Raw genomic sequence first — 24,550 nt, forward strand, 5'->3', positions numbered from 1 at the left:
TGCTGTTCACTTTAGAATTGCTACAGACAAATACTGGACTTAGTAGTATCTAGTTTTGTAGTCTTTTTACACTATGCTGGTTTGTACAGGGTGACACAAAAAAAACGTTCATCAATAAAAATCGAATAACTTCCAAAATTTTATTTAGATTAACACAAAAATTCAGCTACATTAGGTTAAGTCTATGTAGCAGACATCTCTAAAGTTTAAAGTCTATACCACAAAAACTCTTTGTTTAACTGGCGCTCAAAAAATGTGCTCTAAATGAGCTCCCCGTTGCTGCAAGCACATTTGGATCCGGCGGGCAAAGTTCTCGATGACCCTCACACATTCTTCCCTTGGGATCGCTCTTATTGCTGCTTTGATTGCTGCCTTCAGATCAGGGATAGTCTGGGGGTTGTTGCCATACACCCTGTCCTTAAGGTATCCCCACAGATAAAAATCTGGGGCGTTCAAGTCCGGTGAATGCGGCGACCACTCCGGGTCATACCTGCGGCTGATCTGTCGGTCAGTGAAACGATGCTGTAGCCATGCCAGTGATTCGTTTGAGGTGTGGGGGGTGGCACCATCCTGCTGGAACCACTGGTGGTCCCTGACAACCCCTCTTCGTCGACCAAGTGGTGTCCAAAATTTGCCAAGCACCTGAACATATCGCTCGGTGTTGATTGTCACAAACCGCTCGTTGTCGTCCTCGAACCAGAATGGTCCAATGATGCCATGTTTGGAGATGGCAACCCATACAGTGCACTTGACAGAGTGTAATGGCCTTTGCAGACAGTACTCGGTGGGTGTGCTACCCCAGAAGATGTTGTTCTTAGAGTTCACATGACCTGACAGCAGAAAATGTGCCTCATCCGAAAACCGGACATTGTCAAGGTAGTCTGGCGCAGCATCAATCTTATCGCAAAACCACTGGCACATGATCACTCGTTTCCTCATGTCGGCAGGTGTAAGCTTTTGTTTAATCTGTATCCTGTAAGGATAGAGGTCGAGATCTGCGATCAAAATTCTCCGCACTGACTCCCGGTTCATTCCAAGCTGACTTTGTCGACGCACAGACTTGCATGGGCTGCGAACAACAGAGTCTCTGACTGCATCAACATTCTGTGGTGTCCTTGATCATTTCGGTCGTCCAGAGTGTAATTGTCTCTTAGTATCTTTACGATTGATGTTATTAACAGTCCCATGGGTTCTTAACTAAATTCACAACGTCCAAACCGTTCTTTGAATTGCAATTGAGCCGAGTGGATAGAATTCAGCCGAAAATAGGCCTCAACTATAAATGTCTTTTGTTCAGTAGTCCATGGCATCTCGAAGTTGAAATTTTCTAAACTTTTAGAACATTAATTCTTCTTGGTAAATCTAAAAAACAAAAATAATTGATTAGTTATTTCAAAAGTTATTCAAGTTTAGGTGATGAACGCTTTTTTGTGTCGCCCTGGTATATTAAAATTTTTATGAGATTGAAATGCTACCTTTCATAATGATGCTGTGATATGAATTTGTGACATAGAAAGCATCTAGGACCTAGCTGAGTAATGGGCTATCCCTTATTTATTGTGTGTGTGTGTGTGTGTGTGTGTGTGTGTGTGTGTGTGTGTGTGTGTGTGTGTGTGTGTGTGTGTGTGTGTGTGTGTGTGTGTGTGTGTGTGTGTGTGTGTGTGTGTTGGTGCGTGCGTGCGCGCGCTCAGTTTTCTTGTTCAATGTCAGACCGACCACACACAATCACATGCTTTCCATTTGGGATTATTGTTTTACCCTTTCCTAACAAGCCAACAGAAATATGCATCATGTCAGGTTTTGTACTTTGTTGGACGCCACAACTGCCTGTAAAATGTACAGTTTGTTTATTGTTGTATATTCTATCTATGGAAACAATTAGTTTAGAAATAAGTGAATGGTCTATGTTTAATGTGTGATAGACTTGGACTGCAAAATAAAACCTAAAGATTGTTTAATTTCTGTGTTTGTTTGGATACATACATGTAGATGAGAACATGAGAGGCAAAGTTATGGAAAACATGATAAACACAATTTTAAAAAAATCCCTTTTTAATAAAAGTATTATCAAAACTATTTCTATCTGAGAAAAACCTCACAGTTCGCTCAAATTTCAACATTGTAGCATTGCAAAGAAAACTAGCACTTAGCAAACAATTTAAACAAGATAAAATGTTCAGAAAAAAGTGAAAAAATAAAAAAGCAATAAAAATGTAGGTTGTTAAAGTTAAAGTACCACTGATAGACACAAACACACTAGATGTGGTGACATTACCCTCTGCATTTGACCCAACCCCTTGTTCCACCCCCTGGGAGGTGCGAGGAGCAGTGAGCAGCACACACACTAGATGTGGTGACATTATCCTCTGCATTTGACCCATCCCCTTGTTCCACCCCCTGGGAGGTGAGAGGAGCAGTGAGCCGCAGTGGTGGCCGCGCTCGGGAATCATTTTGGTGATTGTCAAGCAGGGGAGACCGATATTTTGTTATTATAGGCCAGGGGTGTCAAATTCCTTTTCATTAAGGGCCACATCACAGTTATGGCTGCCATCAGAGGGCCGCTTGTAACAGCTGATAATATATGATTTTACCTATGCATTTCATTATTATATATTTTTTACATACACTGTCAATTAAATCAGTAAAAAACTAACAACTCATTCACCAGAATTTTACTGTAAAATATAGTGTTTTTGTTATAACATATTACTGTAAATGGAAAAAACCTACCGCTGTTTTTTTTACTTCTGGCAACTGGGCTGCCATTTTCTTTTTACCGTAAAAAATATGGTAATGTTTTTTATATTTACAGTAATACATTGTAAAAACAACAACCATAGATTTTATGGTATAAAACTGTTAGCTCAGTCGACAGAATGTCACCGTAAAAAACAGTAGTAGATTTTTTTCCAATTTCCACTGTATTTACAATTTACATTTCCACTGTGTATTTTACCGTAAACTCTTTTGTCCTTTTTACAGTGTACAATTTGATAACTTGCTTTGAAATCATAGGTCAAGAAAATATTGAAGTATTTATTTTTATTTTGACAAAAAATTGTTTTGAAAATATGTGTGGAGTTTGCATGTTCTCCGCGTGACTGCATGGGTTCGCTCCGGGTACTCCAGCTTCCTCCCACCTCCAAAGACATGCACTTGGGGATAGGTTGATTGGCAACACTAAATTGGCCGTAGTGTGTGTATGTGAGTGTGAATGTTGTCTGTCTGTCTGTGTTGGCCCTGTGATGACATGGCGACTTGTCCAGGGTGTAACCCTGCAGGCCTACCGTCCCGAATGCAGCTGAGATAGGCTCCAGCGCCCCCCGCGACCACAAAAGGGACAAGCGGTAGAAAAATGGATGTATGGATGGATAATATTTGTTACATTATTAGATAATATTACAGTTTAAAAGGTATGCAATTTCATGCAGTACATACATACTTTTCTGTCTAAATGGAAAGAACAAATATATTTAGTAAGACAATATAAAGAATGTCTATGAATGTTCTCATTCATAAAGGTCATTGTAATCTCAGGTCATTCAATCGATCCCAACCGGACTGTTTGGTTTGTCTTAGAAGATGTTTCACCTCGCATCCGTGTAGGCTTTGTTCATGATGAGGCGAAACGTCTTCTAAGACAAGACAAACCAAACAGTCCAGTTGCGATCGATTGAATGACCTGAGAAAATATTAAGTACATTATTGACGTATAATTTCCAAGCGTTCACGGGCCATATAAAATGATGTGACGGGCCATATCTGGCCCACGGGCTGAGTTTGACACATTGACTACTGCATGTGACGTCATGTTTTGCGCCACTATTTGATTGTTTTTACTAGTATCATATAACCTCAAAATACAATGCTCTTGTGATCGATTGAAAGTAAGATATTTTTTTCTCAAGTAAAATACCTGCAACAGTGAACTCGAAATAAAAAAAATATTTTGCGTTTCAACAGTTTTACGACACTTCCAGCAGATAGACGGCAGCGTGCGCAAAGAGCCGGAAAGCGGTGTGTTTTGGACAGGAGGAGGTCATCAGAAAGTGAGGCGTGCCTCCTGCAGTTTTGACAGATTTTCTTGATGCAGGTGTAAGATAATTACATTAGTTTTAACTCTGCGTAGTGCTTCGACTGCTCCGATATGCTTCGTTTAATCCTGCGGCTCAGGCCGTTCGCCGGGCTCCCACGTCCCCGTGTCCTCCGGGCCGGGCCTGGTGCTTCTGCCATCGGCTCCCGATGCCTGTCTGGAACCGGTTGTGCGAGGCGGCTACACCGCGTCGCTGGGTCCAGGGCTGTATGCTTCAGTCACGGGGGAGCTCTGATGCGGTGTCCTCAGCTGGCTGGTAGCTGTCAGGGCAAACGTTTCTACAGCCTGCCGCCGCACCAAAAGGTATCATTGCCCGGCTTCCGGTTGCTATAGCACCCGGTTTATTTGACGTTAGCATGACCTCCGTAGCTAGCAGTACTAGCATGTTACTATATCGTAAAAAATAAACTTATGAAATTAATCTGTTTTGTGTCAGTATACAGATTTAATAACAAATGTCATGGTTTTCTGCCAATTTAAAGTTTAAAGTCAATGTCATTTACTGTATCAAGGTGGCTAGCTAATAGTCGGCTTGTTGTATCCAGTTTCATGTTAACTTTTTTATGTTCTAGTATTGACGTCAGTCATAACTAGTGTCTTTGCATATGCTTCAAAATATTTGCTCACTGTGGCTGTAAATGAATCCGAAACACTTAAACTGTGACATTTACGGGAGACCTAGCCTCAACATAAGGTTAGAATTTTGACAGTCCATTTGCAGGTGTTACTAATGTTTTTCAATTTGTTTGCATCAATATAAAAGTAGGGCTGGGCGATACGGCTGACAACTGGAAAACGTTTTTTTATATTGATCGGTTTTGATTGATTGATTGAAACTACGTATTCGGTTCAATTGACCACTAAATGGTAACACCCGAATAAGTTTTTCAACTTGTTTAAATCGGGGTCCACGCAAATCAATTCATGGTACAAATATATACTATCAGCATAATACTGTCATCACACAAGTTAAACATCAGAGTATATACATTGAATTATTTACAATCCGGGGGTGGGATGTGGAGGGGGGAGGTTGGGGCGGGGGGGGGGGGGGGGGGGGGGTAGGTTTGGTTTGGTTGATATCAGCACTTCAGTCATCAACAATCGCATCATCTGAGAAATGGACATTGATATCAGTATCGATAATTATTTATATTTTTAATGACCTATGGACCAGGAAAAAATATATTAAATGTTGACATTTTTGTTTTAAATACTCTGTTTATAAACCCCTCAGCTATCAAGACAGAAAGGAAAGGAAATGTAAACACAACCATGTAAAACAGTCAATGTAAACACAATTCTAAAATCACTATAAACACTTAATAATAACCTCTTTAAATTTAAATTGCAAAAATGTAAGAAGTGACTAATAAAGTAACCAAATAGTGCATAGTGTACAAATGTAAACATAGAACCCTGAGAAGAGCTATTTTGACTGGTTTACTTCCAGGAAGTTATGGCTGTATAACATTTAATTTGGTGTGCTATTCTTATGTAATTATGAAAATGAATTTGTGTTGTGCAGTAATTTATTATTTAAATATTATTGGACCAAATTATTATTTCAAAGTAGCACATCTGTTATATTTGGTTATTTATTTTATTAATAAAGTCCTGCACTTCAGTTCCTACCTGTTGTTGCCGTACATCCGAATAGGGAACGGACGAGGGTTGAAAAGAAAAAAGCGTGACAGAGGACTATAGTTCTAAAAATCCCAAACACTGCAATACTGTCGAGGTGACTTTTCCTATTTTATTTATTGACAAGTTCTTCGCTCTATGCAGCACTAATTTTTTGTTTCTTTTTTCATTCCATGCACATAATCAATTGTTTCGTCCTAATCACTCCACAACAACAATAACTGATTTGGTAGAATACATTTCAACTGCAGTAGATAGAAAACAATATATAGTAAGTCTTTTCGTAGATCTTCACAAAGTGTTTGATACGCTCGATCATAAATTATTATTGGAAAAATTGTACAAATATGGAATAAGAGGAGTGGCTCATGAGTGGGTCAAAAGTTACCTGAAGGACAGGAAACAGTTTGTGGAAGTTAACAATAGGAAATCTGCCTTACATAATATTAGTTGTGGATTACCACAAAGATCAGTCCTTGGACCAATACTGTTTCTCATGTACGTCAATGATATTACCATGGTTTCCAAACTGTATAAGTGTATTTCATCTGCGGACGACACAACCTTCTTTTAATCAGGACAAAATGTCGAAGGAGTTAAGATTTAAAGAACAAAAGAGATCAAGTTTTTGGGTGTTATTATTGATGAACATTTGTCATGCAAATCACATATAAATGTTGCAATGGCTAAAGTACCTAAAACTATTGCTATTTTACACAAAGTGAAGGAATTGCTAAATCAAAAATCATTGTATATTTCGTATAACTCACTGATTGTTCCATATGTAACATACTGTATTATAGTGTGGGGTAGTGCCTGTAAAACATAGATAAATGTATTACAATTTCATGAATTGGCAGAGTATAATATCCTAAATATCATATACAAAGCACATGCAACAATTCTACCAAACAACATTCAAAACTGATGTGTAAAAAGAGAAAGTAATTATAATCTGAAAGGAACTGAGATCTTTAATAAATCTAGATTTCGAACAGTGACAATGGAAAGTAGTATTTCAATCAGAGGTGTTTTGCAAAGTTGCCAGACCTCGAGTGCCTTTGTTCATGCAACCAATCGTACTTCATTCTTTCCGGTTTCTTCTGACCCAAAAAAACATATATGTATTGTTTTATCAAAATCATTTTTTTATTGATATCAATTATGTGTCTATCACGCTATATACTGTAGTGATATCGTTGTATCGGTCCAGGCCAAGTATAAAGCCTTACATTTTTATATTGTGTTGAACAGCTTTGACTAGTCCTCTTCCTGTCTCTCTTGCTATTAAATAGGTTCTAGGTAATCAAAGTTAATAACTGACCTTGGAAGCGACTGTTGTTATGAACTGGAAGTACATGCTATGGATGATGATGTGCCGCTGTCCATTATAATAAACAGGTGGAGCTGCCGGCACTATCACCCACTATGCAGACTGGAACTATCGCTCGGTGGGAAAAGAAGGAGGGAGACAAAATCGGCGAGGGTGACCTTATTGCTGAGGTTCAAGAATGTTTTTTTATGTGTTTGTGTTTCTGGGAAGGAAGTATTGTTGTGAAAAACTGTCATTTATTGTAGGTAGAGACTGACAAGGCCACAGTGGGTTTTGAGATGCTGGAGGAGTGCTATTTAGCCAAAATCCTTGTCCCTGAAGGGACCAGAGATGTGAACATTGGATCAGTAATTTGCATCACTGTTGATAGGTAAACAAGACTGCCAATATTTAGCCTTGTCAAGTCTTTTGTTTACTATGTCTGTTTTTGTTATCTGCTAAAATGTTTTTTAATAATCTGTTTTGCAGCCCAGACCTCATTCCAGCTTTTAAGGACATTACATTGGACTCCCTTTCTTCAGCTGTGGCAGCTGCTCCATCAACCGCCTCCTCTCCTCCTCCTGCTCCTACAGCTGCAGCGGCCGCTTCTGCACCTCCCGCAGCCCCAGGCAGCTCCTACCCAACACACTTGAAGGTGGGCATAGCCTTTTAAAGTAACGCTAAGTGTGATTAGCATGCAGCAGCAGTATATTTTATTTCCAAATGGTAATTTAGTTGTAAAGTAGTGAAACAAACACTTCCATGGCCTGGAAATGATGATGCATACAAATCAAATCAAATCAAGTCAACTTTATTTATAAAGCACATTTAAAATTTACCACAGGGGTAGCCAAAGTGCTGTACAATGGGCAGGTTAAAAGATAATACGAGAACCGAGCAAACACAACACAAACAGCACGATAAAAAATAAATAACTAAAATAAATAGAACTTAAAAACAGGTTCACAGCAGGTGTATTATGGGGCGCCATAGCAGGATGGATATCACTCCGTGTTAAAAGCCATGGAATAAAAGTATGTTTTTAAGAGAGATTTAAAAACAGGAAGAGAGGAGGCCTGTCTAACACTCAGAGGTAGGTCGTTCCAGAGCTTTTACATTTTACAATACAAATACAAATACATAATTTAAAAAATATATATATTGTATTTAATATATAAACATTCCTCTAACCCTGGATGTATTGTGCATGTATTTAGTAGAGCCTAAGTATGAAAATATAGAGTTGTATTATTGTAGTTATATAATGTGAAAAAGCGCTGGATACCTTTCCCACATTCCCATCACTGCAGTTTACAGTGTTGTGCTTTTTTAAAATTTTGTGTGGTATATTTGACATTTTTAGGATTTTAGATTCGGCGGATGAATAGGGTAGCTATAACTTAGTTTAATTAATTGCCTGTGCACACACACACACTATTAATTTAATTAAAATAATAATGTAATGGAAAATTCCCTTAATATTTGATAATAATTTAATATGATAACAATAATGATAATGATAAAATGTAAAATAACAATGCATTTTTATTATTTTATAATTTTATAGTAATAATTCAATTAGCATATTATATCTTAAATGGTAAATAATATACAGTTGAATATTGTATTTATAAACTCATGTTACATATTTTGCTAATGCAAGCTATTGGTATTATTTCAAAAGTGAAACCTCCTGAAGTTGAATAAAACAATGTCCAATTTGTTTGAATTTGGACACATTTCTTGTTGAAAATGATGAGAGTGAAAATAATCTGTTTTGGAGTCAAACTGTCATTAACATGTAAACTTCAATGACTGCACAGCATTACCATCATCTTATAAGTTTAACAATAAGTTAACCACTGTTCCATTTAGGCATAAAACAAGCTGCATTTGTATTCATTATTTGTTATTAGTCAGGGGACGGCATGGCGAAGTTGGTAGAGTGGCCGTGCCAGCAATCGGAGGGTTGCTGGTTACTTCAATCCCCACCTTCTACCATCCTAGTCACGTCCGTTGTGTCCTTGGGCAAGACACTTCACCCCTTGCTCCTGATGGCTGCTGGTTAGCGCCTTGCATGGCAGCTCCCGCCATCAGTGTGTGAATGTGTGTGTGAATGGGTGAATGTGGAAATACTGTCAAAGCGCTTTGAGTACCTTGAAGGTAGAAAAGCGCTATACAAGTATAACCCATTTATCATTCATTAATTATTTGTTATATTAGTCTAACTTCCAGTGGTAATTGTTTTCCTAACACACTTGTTGGTTTATTGTGCAAATTGTACACAATAAACCTTTGACGGCAGTTTTTGAAATGCGGACGGCTGTGCTAAAAAAATCTTACATTTGTTCTAAAAGTGTGTGTGTGTTGCAGATCACACTTCCTGCTCTCTCTCCCACCATGACGATGGGCACAGTGCAGCGCTGGGAAAAGAAGGTGGGAGAGAAGCTCAACGAGGGAGATCTGCTGGCCGAGATTGAGACGGACAAGGCAACAATCGGTAAGCTTGTTTGCATCAACCCCTACTGCCCTAATTTGTGCTCACTGTTTCTCCATGTGATCACTTCTAGGCTTTGAGGTCCAGGAGGAGGGATATCTGGCTAAAATCATGGTGACAGAGGGCACACGCGATGTTCCGTTAGGAATGCCACTCTGCATCATTGTAGAGAAGGAGAGTGACATTGCTGCCTTCAAGGACTATGTGGAAACGGGCGTGGCAGATGTCTCAACACCTCCACCTGCTCCAGCACCAGTAAGACACATACATCTCTGGTCTGATAGTTCTGCCAATGGAACCCACTGTTATCTTCTTCCAGGCAGCAGCACCTGTGGCTGCAGCACCTATTCCTGTTTCCACACCTGCTGCAGCGCCGCCTGCAGCCATGGGGCCCAGGAAAGGACGTGTGTTCGCCAGCCCACTGGCAAAGAAACTAGCGGCAGAGAAAGGCTTTGACTTGGCACAGATCAGCGGTGAGTCATCAAGAAGAATGTGACCTACAAGTTAAACAATGGTTAATTTCATGTCCACATTATTGCTCAGGTTCTGGCCCTGATGGACGCATTACCAGGAAAGACATTGAGACTTTTGTCCCTCCAAAGACCGCACCAGTAAGTTTTACTTCGGTTCTATTTTTATGTTACTTTCGGCTATATATTATAAGTCAAACTATATTTGTATCACACCTCTTATACATAAAAGCAACACAATACATGTCAATAATAAATAGTAATAACACAGGCCAAAAAGACATCATTATTAAATTAAGGCTGTAACGATTTATCTATTAAATCTATAAATTTGATTAGAAAAAAACAAGTTATTCATTTATTTTTATTGTACATTTTATGCAAAAGTGTAATGTCAATGTTGATATACATTTATTAAAGAAAATAAGTTCATGACAAGCAGAAAAATCTTTGTTTATTACAACTATTTTCCCTAAAATACACGTTGAGGCTATAAAGTGTGTTTTATCCGATCCATCCATCCATCCATCCATTTTCTACCGCTTGTCCTTTTCGGGTTTGCGAGGGGTGCAGGAGCCTACTGTATGCTTATATATGCATAGGTATGTATATGTATGTATATATATATATATATATATATAAAACTTCTATGTATGTGTATATACATATATATACACATACATACATACATACATACATGCTGCCCCCCGCAACCCCAAAAGGGACAAGTGGTAGAAAATGGATGGATGGATATATATATATATATATATATATATATATATATATATGTATATTTTTTTTATATATTATATATGCTTATTACGATGATGGCGTTGCTCCAGTAATGTGTTATTGAGGGGGGTTTTGTATATGCCATTTCATGTGGCTGTGCAGGCCAATGCGCGACCCGCATGGCTTGCCACATGTGGGGCAGATTTAGTCCACGCTTGAGAGGGGGGCCCCTGCAGCGCGCTGATGTCTCTGTGTACGTTGATGTTTTCTCCTCTCAGTGGTCTGCTCCTGGAGATGAGCAATGCCGGCGTGACTGCAGTTGCGCCAGGTGTGGCGATCAGCAGCCAAGACTTCCAGTGCGGAAGGCTGGATAGCACAGCGCTTCATGAGGGTTTTTATTTGGTCCTTGTAGCATTTCCGCTGACCCCCAAGAGACCTACATGCTGTTTAGCCTGAGGCCGCAAGGCACACAGTTACCGGGAATTGCCACGAGGAGGCACAGCAAAGGTCTTGGTGATGGAGAGGCTATGTACTGGCGAGAAAAGACTTACGCACTCTGCTTTTCCATCGCTTGGTTTTTGATCAGCTAGCTAGCGACAGTTCCTGGAAGCGATTGGCTGGTACTATACTCTGTTTGAAAAATACCCTTCCCCCCCTTTTTTTAATTTTTTTTTACGGGCATGACGGCTCGCCATCGTCATGTCGTGACATTGCTGTTTTTACGAGCAGAGGACCATGTTCAGCAACACACAATCACAGCATATTTACAAGCAGACACGGTGTGTAGACAGAAAAGGGAGAATGGACACATTTTGGCTTGAAAACTAACGAAAAAGATGAAGTTATAACGCCACTCAGCAAGCGGTCCTTTAAAACATGGCTAGCTAGCAGTCGGCAGTGTTTTAACTGCTTCTAAATCACTAATAATAATATAACTTCATAGTAATAATTCAATTAGCATATTATGTTTTAAATGGTAAATAAATAAATAATAAATGATAAATGGGTTGTACTTGTATAGCGCTTTTCTACCTTCAAGGTACTCAAAGCGCTTTGACACTACTTCCACATTTACCCATTCACACACACATTCACACACTGATGGAGGGAGCTGCCATGCAAGGCGCTAACCAGCACCCATCAGGAGCAAGGGTGAAGTGTCTTGCTCAGGACACAACGGGCATGACGAGGTTGGTACTAGGTGGGGATTGAACCAAGGACCCTCGGGTCGCGCACGGCCACTCTTCCACTGCGCCACGCCGTCGAATATTGTATTTTTAAACTCATGTTAATAAAGTATGTTTCTTACAAGTATCATCCCTGCAGGATGAGAAATAGCTAAACATACTTCACTACACACCGTAGGAGGATAAAATAGCTAACCGGCGTCACCACTAACCAAAGATAGTGCTCCTCAATGTAAACAAATGCCATGGGTGGATCTACACCTGACAGCCACTGTAATGATACCAAGTACAATTGCAGATCTAGTCTATACTACAATGATTACATGGATATTATCATCACAAAATATTTTTTCCTTTTTTTTAAATTCATATTTTTTATATTTTTTAATATTTATATTAATATTTATATTTAATATTTATATATTTTTTTTAATATTTTAACCAGTTCTCTCGATAGGGGCTGGACTCTCTTCCACTCTGGCGTTGCCAGCAGTGAGAGGCGACGGGCTGGGGTGGCAATTCTTGTTGCCCCCCGGCTCAGAGCCTGCATGTTGGAGTTCAACCCGGTGGACGAGAGGGTAGCTTCCCTCCGCCTTCGGGTGGGGGGACGGGTCCTGACTGTTGTTTGCGCTTACGCGCCAAACAGCAGCTCAGACTACCCACCCTTTTTGGATTCACTCGAGGGAGTACTTGAGAGTGCTCCCCCGGGTGATTCCCTCGTTCTACTGGGGGACTTCAACGCTCATATAGGCAACGACAGTGAAACCTGGAGAGGCGTGATTGGGAAGAATGGCCGCCCGGATCTGAACCCAAGTGGTGTTTTGTTATTGGACTTTTGTGCCCGTCACGGATTGTCCATATCGAACACCATGTTCAAGCATAAGGGTGTCCATATGTGCACTTGGCACCAGGACACCCTAGGCCGCAGTTCTATGATCGACTTTGTAGTTGTGTCATCGGATTTGCGGCCTCATGTTTTGGACACTCGGGTGAAGAGAGGGGCGGAGCTTTCTACCGATCACCACCTGGTGGTGAGTTGGCTGCGATGGTGGGGGAGGATGCCGGACAGACCTGGCAGGCCCAAACGCATTGTGAGGGTTTGCTGGGAACGTCTGGCAGAGTCTCCTGTCAGAGAGAGTTTCAATTCCCACCTCCGGAAGAACTTTGAACATGTCACGAGGGAGGTGCTGGACATTGAGTCTGAGTGGACCATGTTCCGCACCTCTATTGTCGAGGCGGCTGATTGGAGCTGTGGCCGCAAGGTAGTTGGTGCCTGTCGTGGCGGTAATCCTAGAACCCGTTGGTGGACACCGGCGGTGAGGGATGCCGTCAAGCTGAAGAAGGAGTCCTATCGGGTTCTTTTGGCTCATGGGACTCCTGAGGCAGCGGACAGGTACCGACAGGCCAAGCGGTGTGCGGCTTCAGCGGTCGCGGAGGCAAAAACTCGGACATGGGAGGAGTTCGGGGAAGCCATGGAAAACGACTTCCGGACGGCTTCGAAGCGATTCTGGACCACCATCCGCCGCCTCAGGAAGGGGAAGCAGTGCACTACCAACACCGTGTATGGTGCGGATGGTGTTCTGCTGACCTCGACTGCGGAAGTTGTGGATCGGTGGAGAGAATACTTCGAAGACCTCCTCAATCCCACCAACACGTCTTCCTATGAGGAAGCAGTGCCTGGGGAATCTGTGGTGGGCTCTCCTATTTCTGGGGCTGAGGTTGCTGAGGTAGTTAAAAAGCTCCTCGGTGGCAAGGCCCCGGGGGTGGATGAGATCCGCCCGGAGTTCCTTAAGGCTCTGGATGCTGTAGGGCTGTCTTGGTTGACAAGACTCTGCAGCATCGCGTGGACATCGGGGGCAGTACCTCTGGATTGGCAGACCGGGGTGGTGGTTCCTCTCTTTAAAAAGGGGAACCGGAGGGTGTGTTCTAACTATCGTGGGATCACACTTCTCAGCCTTCCCGGTAAGGTCTATTCAGGTGTACTGGAGAGGAGGCTACGCCGGATAGTCGAACCTCGGATTCAGGAGGAACAGTGTGGTTTTCGTCCTGGTCGTGGAACTGTGGACCAGCTCTATACTCTCGGCAGGGTCCTTGAGGGTGCATGGGAGTTTGCCCAACCAGTCTACATGTGCTTTGTGGACTTGGAGAAGGCATTCGACCGTGTCCCTCGGGAAGTCCTGTGGGGAGTGCTCAGAGAGTATGGGGTTTCGGACTGTCTGATTGTGGCGGTCCGCTCCCTGTATGATCAGTGTCAGAGCTTGGTTCGCATTGCCGGCAGTAAGTCGGACATGTTTCCGGTGAGGGTTGGACTCCGCCAAGGCTGCCCTTTGTCACCGATTCTGTTCATAACTTTTATGGACAGAATTTCTAGGCGCAGTCAAGGCGTTGAGGGGATCCGGTTTGGTGGCTACAGGATTAGGTCTCTGCTTTTTGCAGATGATTTGGTCCTGATGGCTTCATCTGGCCAGGATCTTCAGCTCTCACTGGATCGGTTCGCAGCTGAGTGTGAAGCGACTGGGATGAGAATCAGCACCTCCAAGTCCGAGTCCATGGTTCTCGCCCGGAAAAGGTTGGAGTGCCATCTCCGGGTTGGGGAGGAGATCTTGCCCCAAGTGGAGGAGTTCAAGTACCTCGGAGTCTTGTTCACGAGTGGGGGAAGAGTGGATCGTGAGATCGACAGGCGGATCGGTGCGGCGTCTTCAGTAATGCGGACGCTGTATCGATCCGTTGTGGTGAAGAAGGAGCTGAGCCGGAAGGCAAAGCTCTCAATTTACCGGTCGATCTACGTTCCCATCCTCACCTATGGTCATGAGCTTTGGGTTATGACCGAAAGGACAAGATCACGGGTACAAGCGGCCGAAATGAGTTTCCTCCGCCGGGTGGCGGGGCTCTCCCTTAGAGATAGGGTGAGAAGCTCTGTCATCCGGGGGGAGCTTAAAGTAAAGCCGCTGCTCCTCCACATCGAGAGGAGCCAGATGAGGTGGTTCGGGCATCTGGTCAGGATGCCACCCGAGCGCCTCCCTAAGGAGGTGTTTAGGGCATGTCCGACCGGTAGGAGGCCACGAGGAAGACCCAGGACACGTTGGGAAGACTATGTCTCCCGGCTGGCCTGGGAACGCCTCGGGATCCCCCGGGAGGAGCTGGACGAAGTGGCTGGGGAGAGGGAAGTCTGGGCTTCCCTGCTTAGGCTGCTGCCCCCGCGACCCGACCTCGGATAAGCGGAAGAGGATGGATGGATGGATGGATATTTTGTTTATAAACTCAGGAACTACATTCCTGGACACATGAAGACTTTGAATATGACCAATGTATGATCCTGTAACTACTTGGCATCGGATCGATACCTAAATTTGTGGTATCATCCAAAACTAATGTAAAGTATCAAACAACAAAATAATAAGTGATTATTACACTTTAACAGAAGTGTAGATAGAACATGTTGAAAGAGAAAGTAAGCAGACATTAACAGTAAATGAACAAGTAGATTTACCTAAGTTTGAAGCAAAGGTGGTAATACTAATCGCCACATTTGGCGAGGCGTGTTTTAAAGCAACAATTGAAGCGCATTGCTTCCTTGTTTAAAGCGTCGCTGTTATCGTTAGTTTTGAAGCCCAAATACTTTCATATTGCGCTTCACACACACTCTATATTAACCAGTAGAATTGTCGTTTTTTGCCATTCCTCCTCTCCAAGATGTTAATGCTTGTATGTGTGTGCGTTTTGACACACATTAAAATAGGGTTCATGTGATGCAGTCATTAGACTCGGTTACAAATGCGACAATGGGAAAGTCAAAGGAACTCAGCACAGATCTGAAAAAAATAATCATTGCCTTGAACAAGTCAGGAAAGTCACTTGGAGTATTTTCAAAGCAGCTTAAGGTCCCAAGAGCAACTGTGCACACAATTGTTCGTAAGTATAAAGTGCATGGCACAGTTTTGTCACTGCCACGATCAGGAAGAAAACGCGAGCTATCACCTGCTGCTGAGAGAAAATTGGTCAGGATGATCGAGAGTCAACCGAGAACCACCAAAAAGCAGGTCTGCAATGAATTGGAAGCTGCTGGAACACAGGTGTCAGTGTCCACAGTCAAGCGTGTTTTGCTCCAGAAGCGACACTTTAAGGCTCGTCTAAAGTTTGCTTCTGATCACATGGACAAAGATAAGACCTTCTGGAGGAAAGTTCTGTGGTCAGATGAAACTAAAATTTAGCTATTTGGCCACAATACCCAGCAATATGTTTGGAGGAGAAAAGGTGACGCCTTTAATCCCAGGAGCACAATACCTACCGTCAAGCATGGTGGTGGTAGTATTATGCTCTGTGCCTGTTTTGCTGCCAATGGAACTGGTGCTTTACGGAAAAAGGCGGATTACCTCCAAATTCTTCTGGACAACCTAAAATCATCAGCCCGGAGGTTGGGTCTTGGGCGCAGTTGGGTGTTCTAACAGGACAATGACCCCAAACACACGCCAAAAGTGGTAAAGGAATGGCTAAATCAGGCTAGAATTAAGGTTTTAGAATGGCCTTCCCAAAGTCCTGACTTAAACCCCATTGAGCGTTTTGTTGTCTTTGGAATCCTAAAAAACATGTGTTGTCTCTCATAAGGATTGTGAATGATAAGTAAAATTAGAAAAATGTGCAGTTCCCCTATAATTCTTTATTGATGTATGAAAAAGTATTTTATTTTGAATACTGTTTAATTTTTTTTTTTTTTTAAGGAAGCTATTTTTATTTGTTATGTTATATATTTTTTTTTATTACTAAAATAAAACTTTTTTTTTTTTTAATTGAATCCTTTTTTCTATCGATCAATAGTACAACTTAGTTAAAAAGACAACAACAGCTTGACAAATAAGGTTATAGTATCCCCCCATCCACTGTTTAATATTGTGCATGTGGTGCTGCTGACCCAAACAAATAGCAGAGGTGGGACCAAGTTATTGTTTTGCAAGTCACAAGTAAGTCTCAAGTCTTTGCCCTCAAGTCCGAGTCAAGTCCCGAGTCAAGACAGGCAAGCCCCGAGTCAAGTCCAAAGTCAAGACTGGAAAGTCTCAAGTCAAGTCCTAAGTCCTGCATTTTGAGTTTCGAGTCTTTTCAAGTCCTTTTAACCACAGACTAATATATTAACACAGATTGTGTATGCTTTTCAAACGCTGTATTTATTTATTAAAACAAGTGCATTTTAAATTGCAGGAAAGAAAATTGTGCTGACATTGCACTTTATAATAGCACTATTAACCAGTCATTTTAAACATTAACTCATTCCTTTACAGAACAAACACATTGAAAAATAAAGTGCAAATGTACTTATTTGTACAAAAGTGTTAACATTGAAAAAACATGACATATATGTGAACATAACAAAAAAGTTGTACTTTTTATATGTCAGGGCCCTATGCTGCATTGCATTTGCAAAAGACCAAATTAGCCAAGAGTCTGTCAGTCATTTGTGCACGATGGGGGCGTAGTATGATGCCACCATGGCTGAAAACTCGCTCCACTGGAGCACTGGAGGCAGGCACTGCCAAGACTCTCATAGCCACTCGGAACAGTGAAGGAAGAGTCTTCATGTTCATTGCCCAGAACAAAAGGGGGGAGAGAGTTGTTTTGGGTTGGTGCACTACTTGTAAGTGTATCTTGTGTTTTTTATGTTGATTTAATTAAAAAAAGAAAAGAAAAAAAAAATTATTTCTTGTGCGGCCCGATACCAATCGATCCACGGACCAGTACCGGGCCGCGGCCCGGTGGTTGGGGACCACTGAGGTAAACAACCAACAGTATGTCAGAAAGCTAGCTAAAACGGTACACATATTCATAATATAGTATACATTTTAACTGACCTTTATTTTGCTATTTTTGTCTTTTTTAGGTGGCTAAAATACGCGGTGCTGCTGACCGCCGTCTAACGTTACGTGTGATATATTGACTAACGTAACCCTGCTTAAAAAAAATCACTGAACAAAAAGTATGAATAAGGTAGTGAACTGCAACAGATTCCCATGTTTGCAATAACGTTATAACGTTAGCAGTGAGTTTACAGCCTCACTGATTTAACTACACAGCAAATAAAAGTCACGTTACTTAGCCAATAAACGTTATCTTACATTCAAAACTTACCGTTCTTTGTGCAACTTCAAATGCCGGACGAAGTTGGAAGTTGTTGCCTCTCCATCAGTAATTTTCGAACCGCATGTGTTGCATACTGCAAACCGTTTTGTGTTGACCACCTCGTAATTTTTATACCCAAACAAAATTATTTTAGGTATCATTTTTTGTTCACTGGCGTGTGGTTTGGACATGTCTTCTTCGTTGGTTGTCCTACAATTTGATTGGATGAATGCTGTGTGATGAAAACAAAGTAGATCTAATTTGATTGGCTGTTGTACTGAGACCACACCAGCTGACACACGCAACGCTGATAGACAAGTACAGGTAAAAGCCAGTAAATTAGAATATTTTGAAAAACTTGATTTATTTCAGTAATTGCATTCAAAAAGTGTAACTTGTACATTATATTTATTCATTGCACACAGACTGATGCATTCAAATGTTTATTTCATTTAATTTTGATGATTTGAAGTGGCAACAAATGAAAATCCAAAATTCCGTGTGTCACAAAATTAGAATATTACTTAAGGCTAATACAAAAAAGGGATTTTTAGAAATGTTGGCCAACTGAAAAGTATGAAAATGAAAAATATGAGCATGTACAATACTCAATACTTGGTTGGAGCTCCTTTTGCCTCAATTACTGCGTTAATGCGGCGTGGCATGGAGTCGATGAGTTTCTGGCACTGCTCAGGTGTTATGAGAGCCCAGGTTGCTCTGATAGTGGCCTTCAACTCTTCTGCGTTTTTGGGTCTGGCATTCTGCATCTTCCTTTTCACAATACCCCACAGATTTTCTATGGGGCTAAGGTCAGGGGAGTTGGCGGGCCAATTTAGAACAGAAATACCATGGTCCGTAAACCAGGCACGGGTAGATTTTGCGCTGTGTGCAGGCGCCAAGTCCTGTTGGAACTTGAAATCTCCATCTCCATAGAGCAGGTCAGCAGCAGGAAGCATGAAGTGCTCTAAAACTTGCTGGTAGACGGCTGCGTTGACCCTGGATCTCAGGAAACAGAGTGGACCGACACCAGCAGATGACATGGCACCCCAAACCATCACTGATGGTGGAAACTTTACACTAGACTTCAGGCAACGTGGATCCTGTGCCTCTCCTGTCTTCCTCCAGACTCTGGGACCTCGATTTCCAAAGGAAATGCAAAATTTGCATGGTTGGGTGATGGTTTGGGGTGCCATGTCATCTGCTGGTGTCGGTCCACTCTGTTTCCTGAGATCCAGGGTCAACGCAGCCGTCTACCAGCAAGTTTTAGAGCACTTCATGCTTCCTGCTGCTGACCTGCTCTATGGAGATGGAGATTTCAAGTTCCAACAGGACTTGGCGCCTGCACACAGCGCAAAATCTACCCGTGCCTGGTTTACGGACCATGGTATTTCTGTTCTAAATTGGCCCGCCAACTCCCCTGACCTTAGCCCCATAGAAAATCTGTGGGGTATTGTGAAAAGGAAGATGCAGAATGCCAGACCCAAAAACGCAGAAGAGTTGAAGGCCACTATCAGAGCAACCTGGGCTCTCATAACACCTGAGCAGTGCCAGAAACTCATCGACTCCATGCCACGCCGCATTAACGCAGTAATTGAGGCAAAAGGAGCTCCAACCAAGTATTGAGTATTGTACATGCTCATATTTTTCATTTTCATACTTTTCAGTTGGCCAACATTTCTAAAAATCCCTTTTTTGTATTAACCTTAAGTAATATTCTAATTTTGTGACACACGGAATTTTGGATTTTCATTTGTTGCCACTTCAAATCATCAAAATTAAATGAAATAAACATTTGAATGCATCAGTCTGTGTGCAATGAATAAATATAATGTACAAGTTACACCTTTTGAATGCAATTACTGAAATAAATCAAGTTTTTCAAAATATTCTAATTTACTGGCTTTTACCTGTACACAATGAAAAATACGGAGCGCTCCCGAATAACTTTTTCATCTTTGGGTTTTGGGGAAAGTAGCAAGTCATGTCAAGTCATGTCAAGTCATGTCAATTCAAAAGGCTCAAGTCCAAGTGAAGTCACAAGTCATTGATGTTAAAGTCTAAGTCGAGTTGCAAGTCTTTTTACATTTTGTCAAGTCGAGTCTAAAGTCATCAAATTCATGACTCGAGTCTGACTCGAGTCCAAGTCATGTGACTCGAGTCCACACCTCTGACAAATAGTGTTTTATTACCACTTAATATTTTTCAAAGTGTTCATATTTAGCACATCTTGGTGCCATACATCCCCCTGAGTTTTGATCTTTTGACAGGCTGCTCCCACTCCAACTGTAGCTCCAGCTGCTCCTGCACCTGCTGCAGCCCCTGCCGCAGCAGCCGGGACCTTCACAGACATACCTATTAGCAATATCCGCAAGGTGAGCACAAACTAACACAGCTGACACATGCCAGCTCACTACTGTAGTTCAGTATTTGTGACCGCAGCACGTTTACATGAAGCCTGTGGGTTATTCACAGCCTCGGGTTTTCATGCTTTTCGTGAGCTTTTATCACAAACTTGTCAAATTAAACTTCGGGAATTTTGTATGAAAACTGGAGTTTGTGTTGCCTGTGCAGGTCATCGCTCAGAGACTGATGCAATCCAAGCAAACTATCCCTCACTATTACCTGTCTGTAGATGTCGCCATGGACCAAGTGATGGAGCTTAGAAAAGAACTCAATGAGGTTTGTTTGGTTTGTTTGTTGCTGAAATCAAATGAATGTCAGTCAATCTTTTCACTCGGCCGTTACAGGAGGTGAAAGTCCGCAGTCTCAAGCTAAGTGTCAATGACTTCATCATAAAAGCCAGCGCTCTGGCCTGCCTCAAGGTTCCAGAGTGTAACTCCTCCTGGATGGACACTGTCATCCGCCAGTGAGTATCATTCACAACCGAGACTTCAATAAACATAGGAAACATAATGGACATTATAAATTAAATCCTGTTTCATCCAATGAAACAAAATCCAATTAGATCCTACGTACAGAATGCATATAAAGTACAATTTCAAATGCTCCCATTCCACATAATAGCTTTCAAATCCTCCGAATACATGATCACCACATCTATCTTTTTTGCAAGCATATGACTTCTTTGAAATTTTCCAACTATCCACCCATATGTTTTAAAAAATCTTTGAAAATAAATGTGTATCTTATTTCATATACACTGCTTAAAAAGTGTATACCACCCCCCAATATTATATAATGGGTTTATGCCACAGCTGCTCTAAATGAACATCCATCCATCCATCCATCCATTTTCTACCGCTTGTCCCTGTCGGGGTCGCGGTATCTTAGCTGCATAGCATTGGTAATTTCTAAAATGTCTAAAATATTTTTGTAATTGTTATTACATCAAGTTTTTTTTAATCGAAGTTGTATTCAATGCCAAAATATAATTATTATGGTTATCCATTACCGGTAATTTGCAAATGTACTTGTTTACAAAACACTGAAAAAACAGTGATTAATTTCTTGATCAAATGAGTTATTGTATTGGACTTTCTGAACAGATACTTTTAATTTCAAGCAGTTATCAAGGCTAAAAGAGGCTATACAAAATATGAATTGTGGAAAAATGACTAGTTGTTCCCGTTTGACAAATACATAACTGTTTTTGAAAGATTCCTAAATTATTTGTTTTCTCTTTATGACAAGTGGTTTAATACACTTTGGGCCTGATATGCAAAATTTTTGTGTGGACTAAAACACGGGCAAACTTAATAGCACACGCAAAGCTGATCTACTAAACGTGTGCAAAGTGGTTTGCGTCTGTTAAGTAAGCAGAATATAATGTTTTGCATCTCTTTCATCATCAGTATGCAAAATATATGCTGATATTCAAAACGCCCCACAACACTGGAAGGAGAAGATCCAAATATAATTATTTAGAATGTGCAATGTAATTTATTAACACTCCTCACCGTTTTGCCAGCACTATTTAGCGTTTTATTTAGCACATGTTAGAAGGACGTGCAAACTGACGGTTTCAAACACGACTGCAGGATCATTGCTTGGGCTGCATAGACAGTTGATGGACAGACGAGAATCCTCCGTACGTGTGTGTCTCAACATTTTGGGCGGTCAAAAATAAAAAAATATTAGACCTATCGTTTATTCAGCAAAATATTTCGTATATGAAAAAAGCTTCTTTAGGAATGTATTTTTTTGCTTCTTGAGCGGAGTAAGTGCAGCCTCTCACAATGAGCGCACCTTCAGCGGTAAAAAAAAAAAAGTGGTTTCATTGTAGATGCACTGCTTGACTGCTTCTAAAATACCCATACAAAAGTAGCATATGTCTCCTGCCTGTTTGAAAACATAGCAAAACGCCACAGGTAGGAGCATGATAACATGCATTAAATTAGAATGTCCCCATGGTAATGACTTGCAAAATCCTCCTTTAAATAAAGCGGTCTGAACCACTTTTCAATAGTACATGCAGTGTTAGTAGCTCGCATTAATAGTACACACTATTTTAAATATTGCACATACGGTTTACTGCGTGGTATGTGAATCTTACTCAGGCCTATGTATATGTTTTATATACATTTTTTTTTTATTATGGTTTAGTTTCTTTTGTTTTTTATTAATATCCTCACAAATTCATGTAATGAAATAATGAATGAATAGCTTTTTTATTGGTTTGTTTTATGCAATGAAAAAGAAAATATTTAGCTATGATAAAATATGTATATACAGTGTTATAATAATGAAAATTTATGTTTTTCTCTAAATTCAATTAAATAAAAAATGTATAAACAATTATCCAGGTATTACAATCTATGTTGAAAGAGCAGAGCATAAAGAAGACAACATTGATGCTTGTGCATGTAGTAGCACAGTTGTGTCAGTGGGCGGTGCTCACCTCCGTTTCTATTTTCATGTACATTGGGGTAAAAATTTTTGCGGTGGTCTGTCATAACATCTTTAGCATTCTATCAGACATTATTGTGAGTTTTTGTATTGTTGTTGCTGAAAAAAGGGACCCAATCACACATACTGTATAGCAGATTTTTACAGATATGTGTATGTAATTTTGTACAAACATACACACTGGCCCCCAGACACATTTTTTTCTATCAACATGGCCCCCGAATCAAAATAATTGCCCAGTTACAGTATAGCATGTCCTGTTATTGTTGTGTCCTCATGATTACGAGAGTGTGTTTTTCCTCTTCCAGGAACCATGTGGTGGACGTAAGTGTGGCAGTGAGCACCGCCAATGGCCTCATCACGCCCATCGTGTTTAACGCCCACACCAAAGGCCTGGTAGCTATCAGCGTCGACGTGTCTTCCCTCGCCGCCAAAGCGCGGGACGGCAAACTACAGCCGCATGAATTTCAGGTAGAATTCTGCTTGTAGAAATCCATCATTAGGGACAGTCTACTTGAATTAAATGATTTGCTGCCAGGGAGGTACCTTCACCATTTCAAACCTGGGGATGTTTGGCGTCAAGAACTTCTCCGCCATCATCAACCCGCCTCAGTCCTGCATCCTCGCTGTGGGTGGCTCTGAAAAACGCCTAATGCCTGCCGACAATGAGAGAGGGTAGGTGACAAGATTGCACGGTGGCGTCTGTGTAACACTCAAGGTTTTCTCCTATTTCAGCTTCGACGTTGCCAGCATAATGTCAGTGACGCTGAGCTGCGACCACCGGGTGGTAGACGGCGCCGTGGGCGCCCAATGGCTCGCTGAATTTCGCAAGTTCCTGGAGAAGCCCGTCACCATGCTCTTGTGAGCGGACTGCAAACTGCAACCACAGAGGTGATCTGATTGGATCCTCCTGATCCACCAGCAGGTCACCCCCTCTGTTACCCTGAACACAAGGCAACAGAGGTGGATGCAAGGGGGAGGGAGGGGCAGCCCTCCACTTTTCTGTCTTTTTCACTTTCTCTCTCCCACTCTCTAATTCTATTTATTAAAACTCCAGAACAAGAATTATACCAGCAAACAGACTGGCCTCTAAAAAAGATGTGGAAATGTTACACAGATCAGATTTAAACGGTTGTGTGTGTCTATGTTATATAAAGGCAAACAGGAAGTGAAGCTGGTTGTGTGTGACTTGCTTGCACACTACAGGATGGAGGCAAGTGTTAAGATAGACACACATTGTAACACATTGTGTCTCCAGCATTGTGCTGTGATTGACAAATGGAGGAATGATAACACTCTCCTCAAATCCAATTTATTATAACTGTGCAGCCCCCGACCTTTAGAAAGTACTGAACATGTTTGCCAATCCTTTTCTGCTCCATGTTCACTTTGTAGTCTCGCAGTCCGATAACAACCTGTCCTTCACACAGCTCAAACGCACAAAGCTACCGCTGGATGTTTCTTTTAAATAAACTAAAGAAGAAGAAGTCAACCGTGTGCCAAGGACTTTTTTGAGTGGGGGAGGTTGTGGTGAAGTAAAACCAAACTAAGTTATTAAAAATTGTTCTTCAAAGTCAAATGTGTACTGTTTAAACATGCGTTATGGGACATCATGGAGGTGCTGATGAATACATCTAAGTT

At 41.4% G+C, this 24,550-nt stretch overlaps 1 protein-coding gene across 1 annotated transcript; it reads left to right on the forward strand.

Moving 5' to 3' along the window:
* Window positions 1–3,982: 3,982 nt before the first annotated feature.
* dlat (dihydrolipoamide S-acetyltransferase (E2 component of pyruvate dehydrogenase complex)) lies at window positions 3,983–24,401 on the forward strand. Its single transcript, XM_061962461.2, has 14 exons — window positions 3,983–4,396; window positions 7,139–7,240; window positions 7,316–7,440; window positions 7,539–7,704; window positions 9,423–9,549; window positions 9,620–9,801; window positions 9,866–10,019; window positions 10,090–10,157; window positions 20,311–20,415; window positions 20,615–20,722; window positions 20,791–20,909; window positions 23,218–23,380; window positions 23,448–23,584; window positions 23,645–24,401. The coding sequence occupies exons 1-14, from the start codon at window positions 4,148–4,150 to the stop codon at window positions 23,772–23,774; spliced, it is 1,935 nt and encodes a 644-aa protein (XP_061818445.2). The 5' UTR covers window positions 3,983–4,147; the 3' UTR covers window positions 23,775–24,401.
* Window positions 24,402–24,550: the final 149 nt, after the last annotated feature.

Source organism: Nerophis lumbriciformis, linkage group LG09, assembly GCF_033978685.3.
Source record: "Nerophis lumbriciformis linkage group LG09, RoL_Nlum_v2.1, whole genome shotgun sequence".
NCBI classification, from domain to species: Eukaryota; Metazoa; Chordata; class Actinopteri; order Syngnathiformes; family Syngnathidae; genus Nerophis; species Nerophis lumbriciformis.

Coding starts and splice junctions, on each gene's coding strand:
- dlat (XM_061962461.2), top strand. CDS start 4,148: ATGCTTCGTTTAATCCTGCGGCTCAGGCCGTTCGCCGGGCTCCCACGT. Junction 23,381..23,447: donor TACAGCCGCATGAATTTCAG/GTAGAATTCTGC, acceptor ATTTGCTGCCAG/GGAGGTACCTTCACCATTTC. Junction 23,585..23,644: donor CCTGCCGACAATGAGAGAGG/GTAGGTGACAAG, acceptor CTCCTATTTCAG/CTTCGACGTTGCCAGCATAA.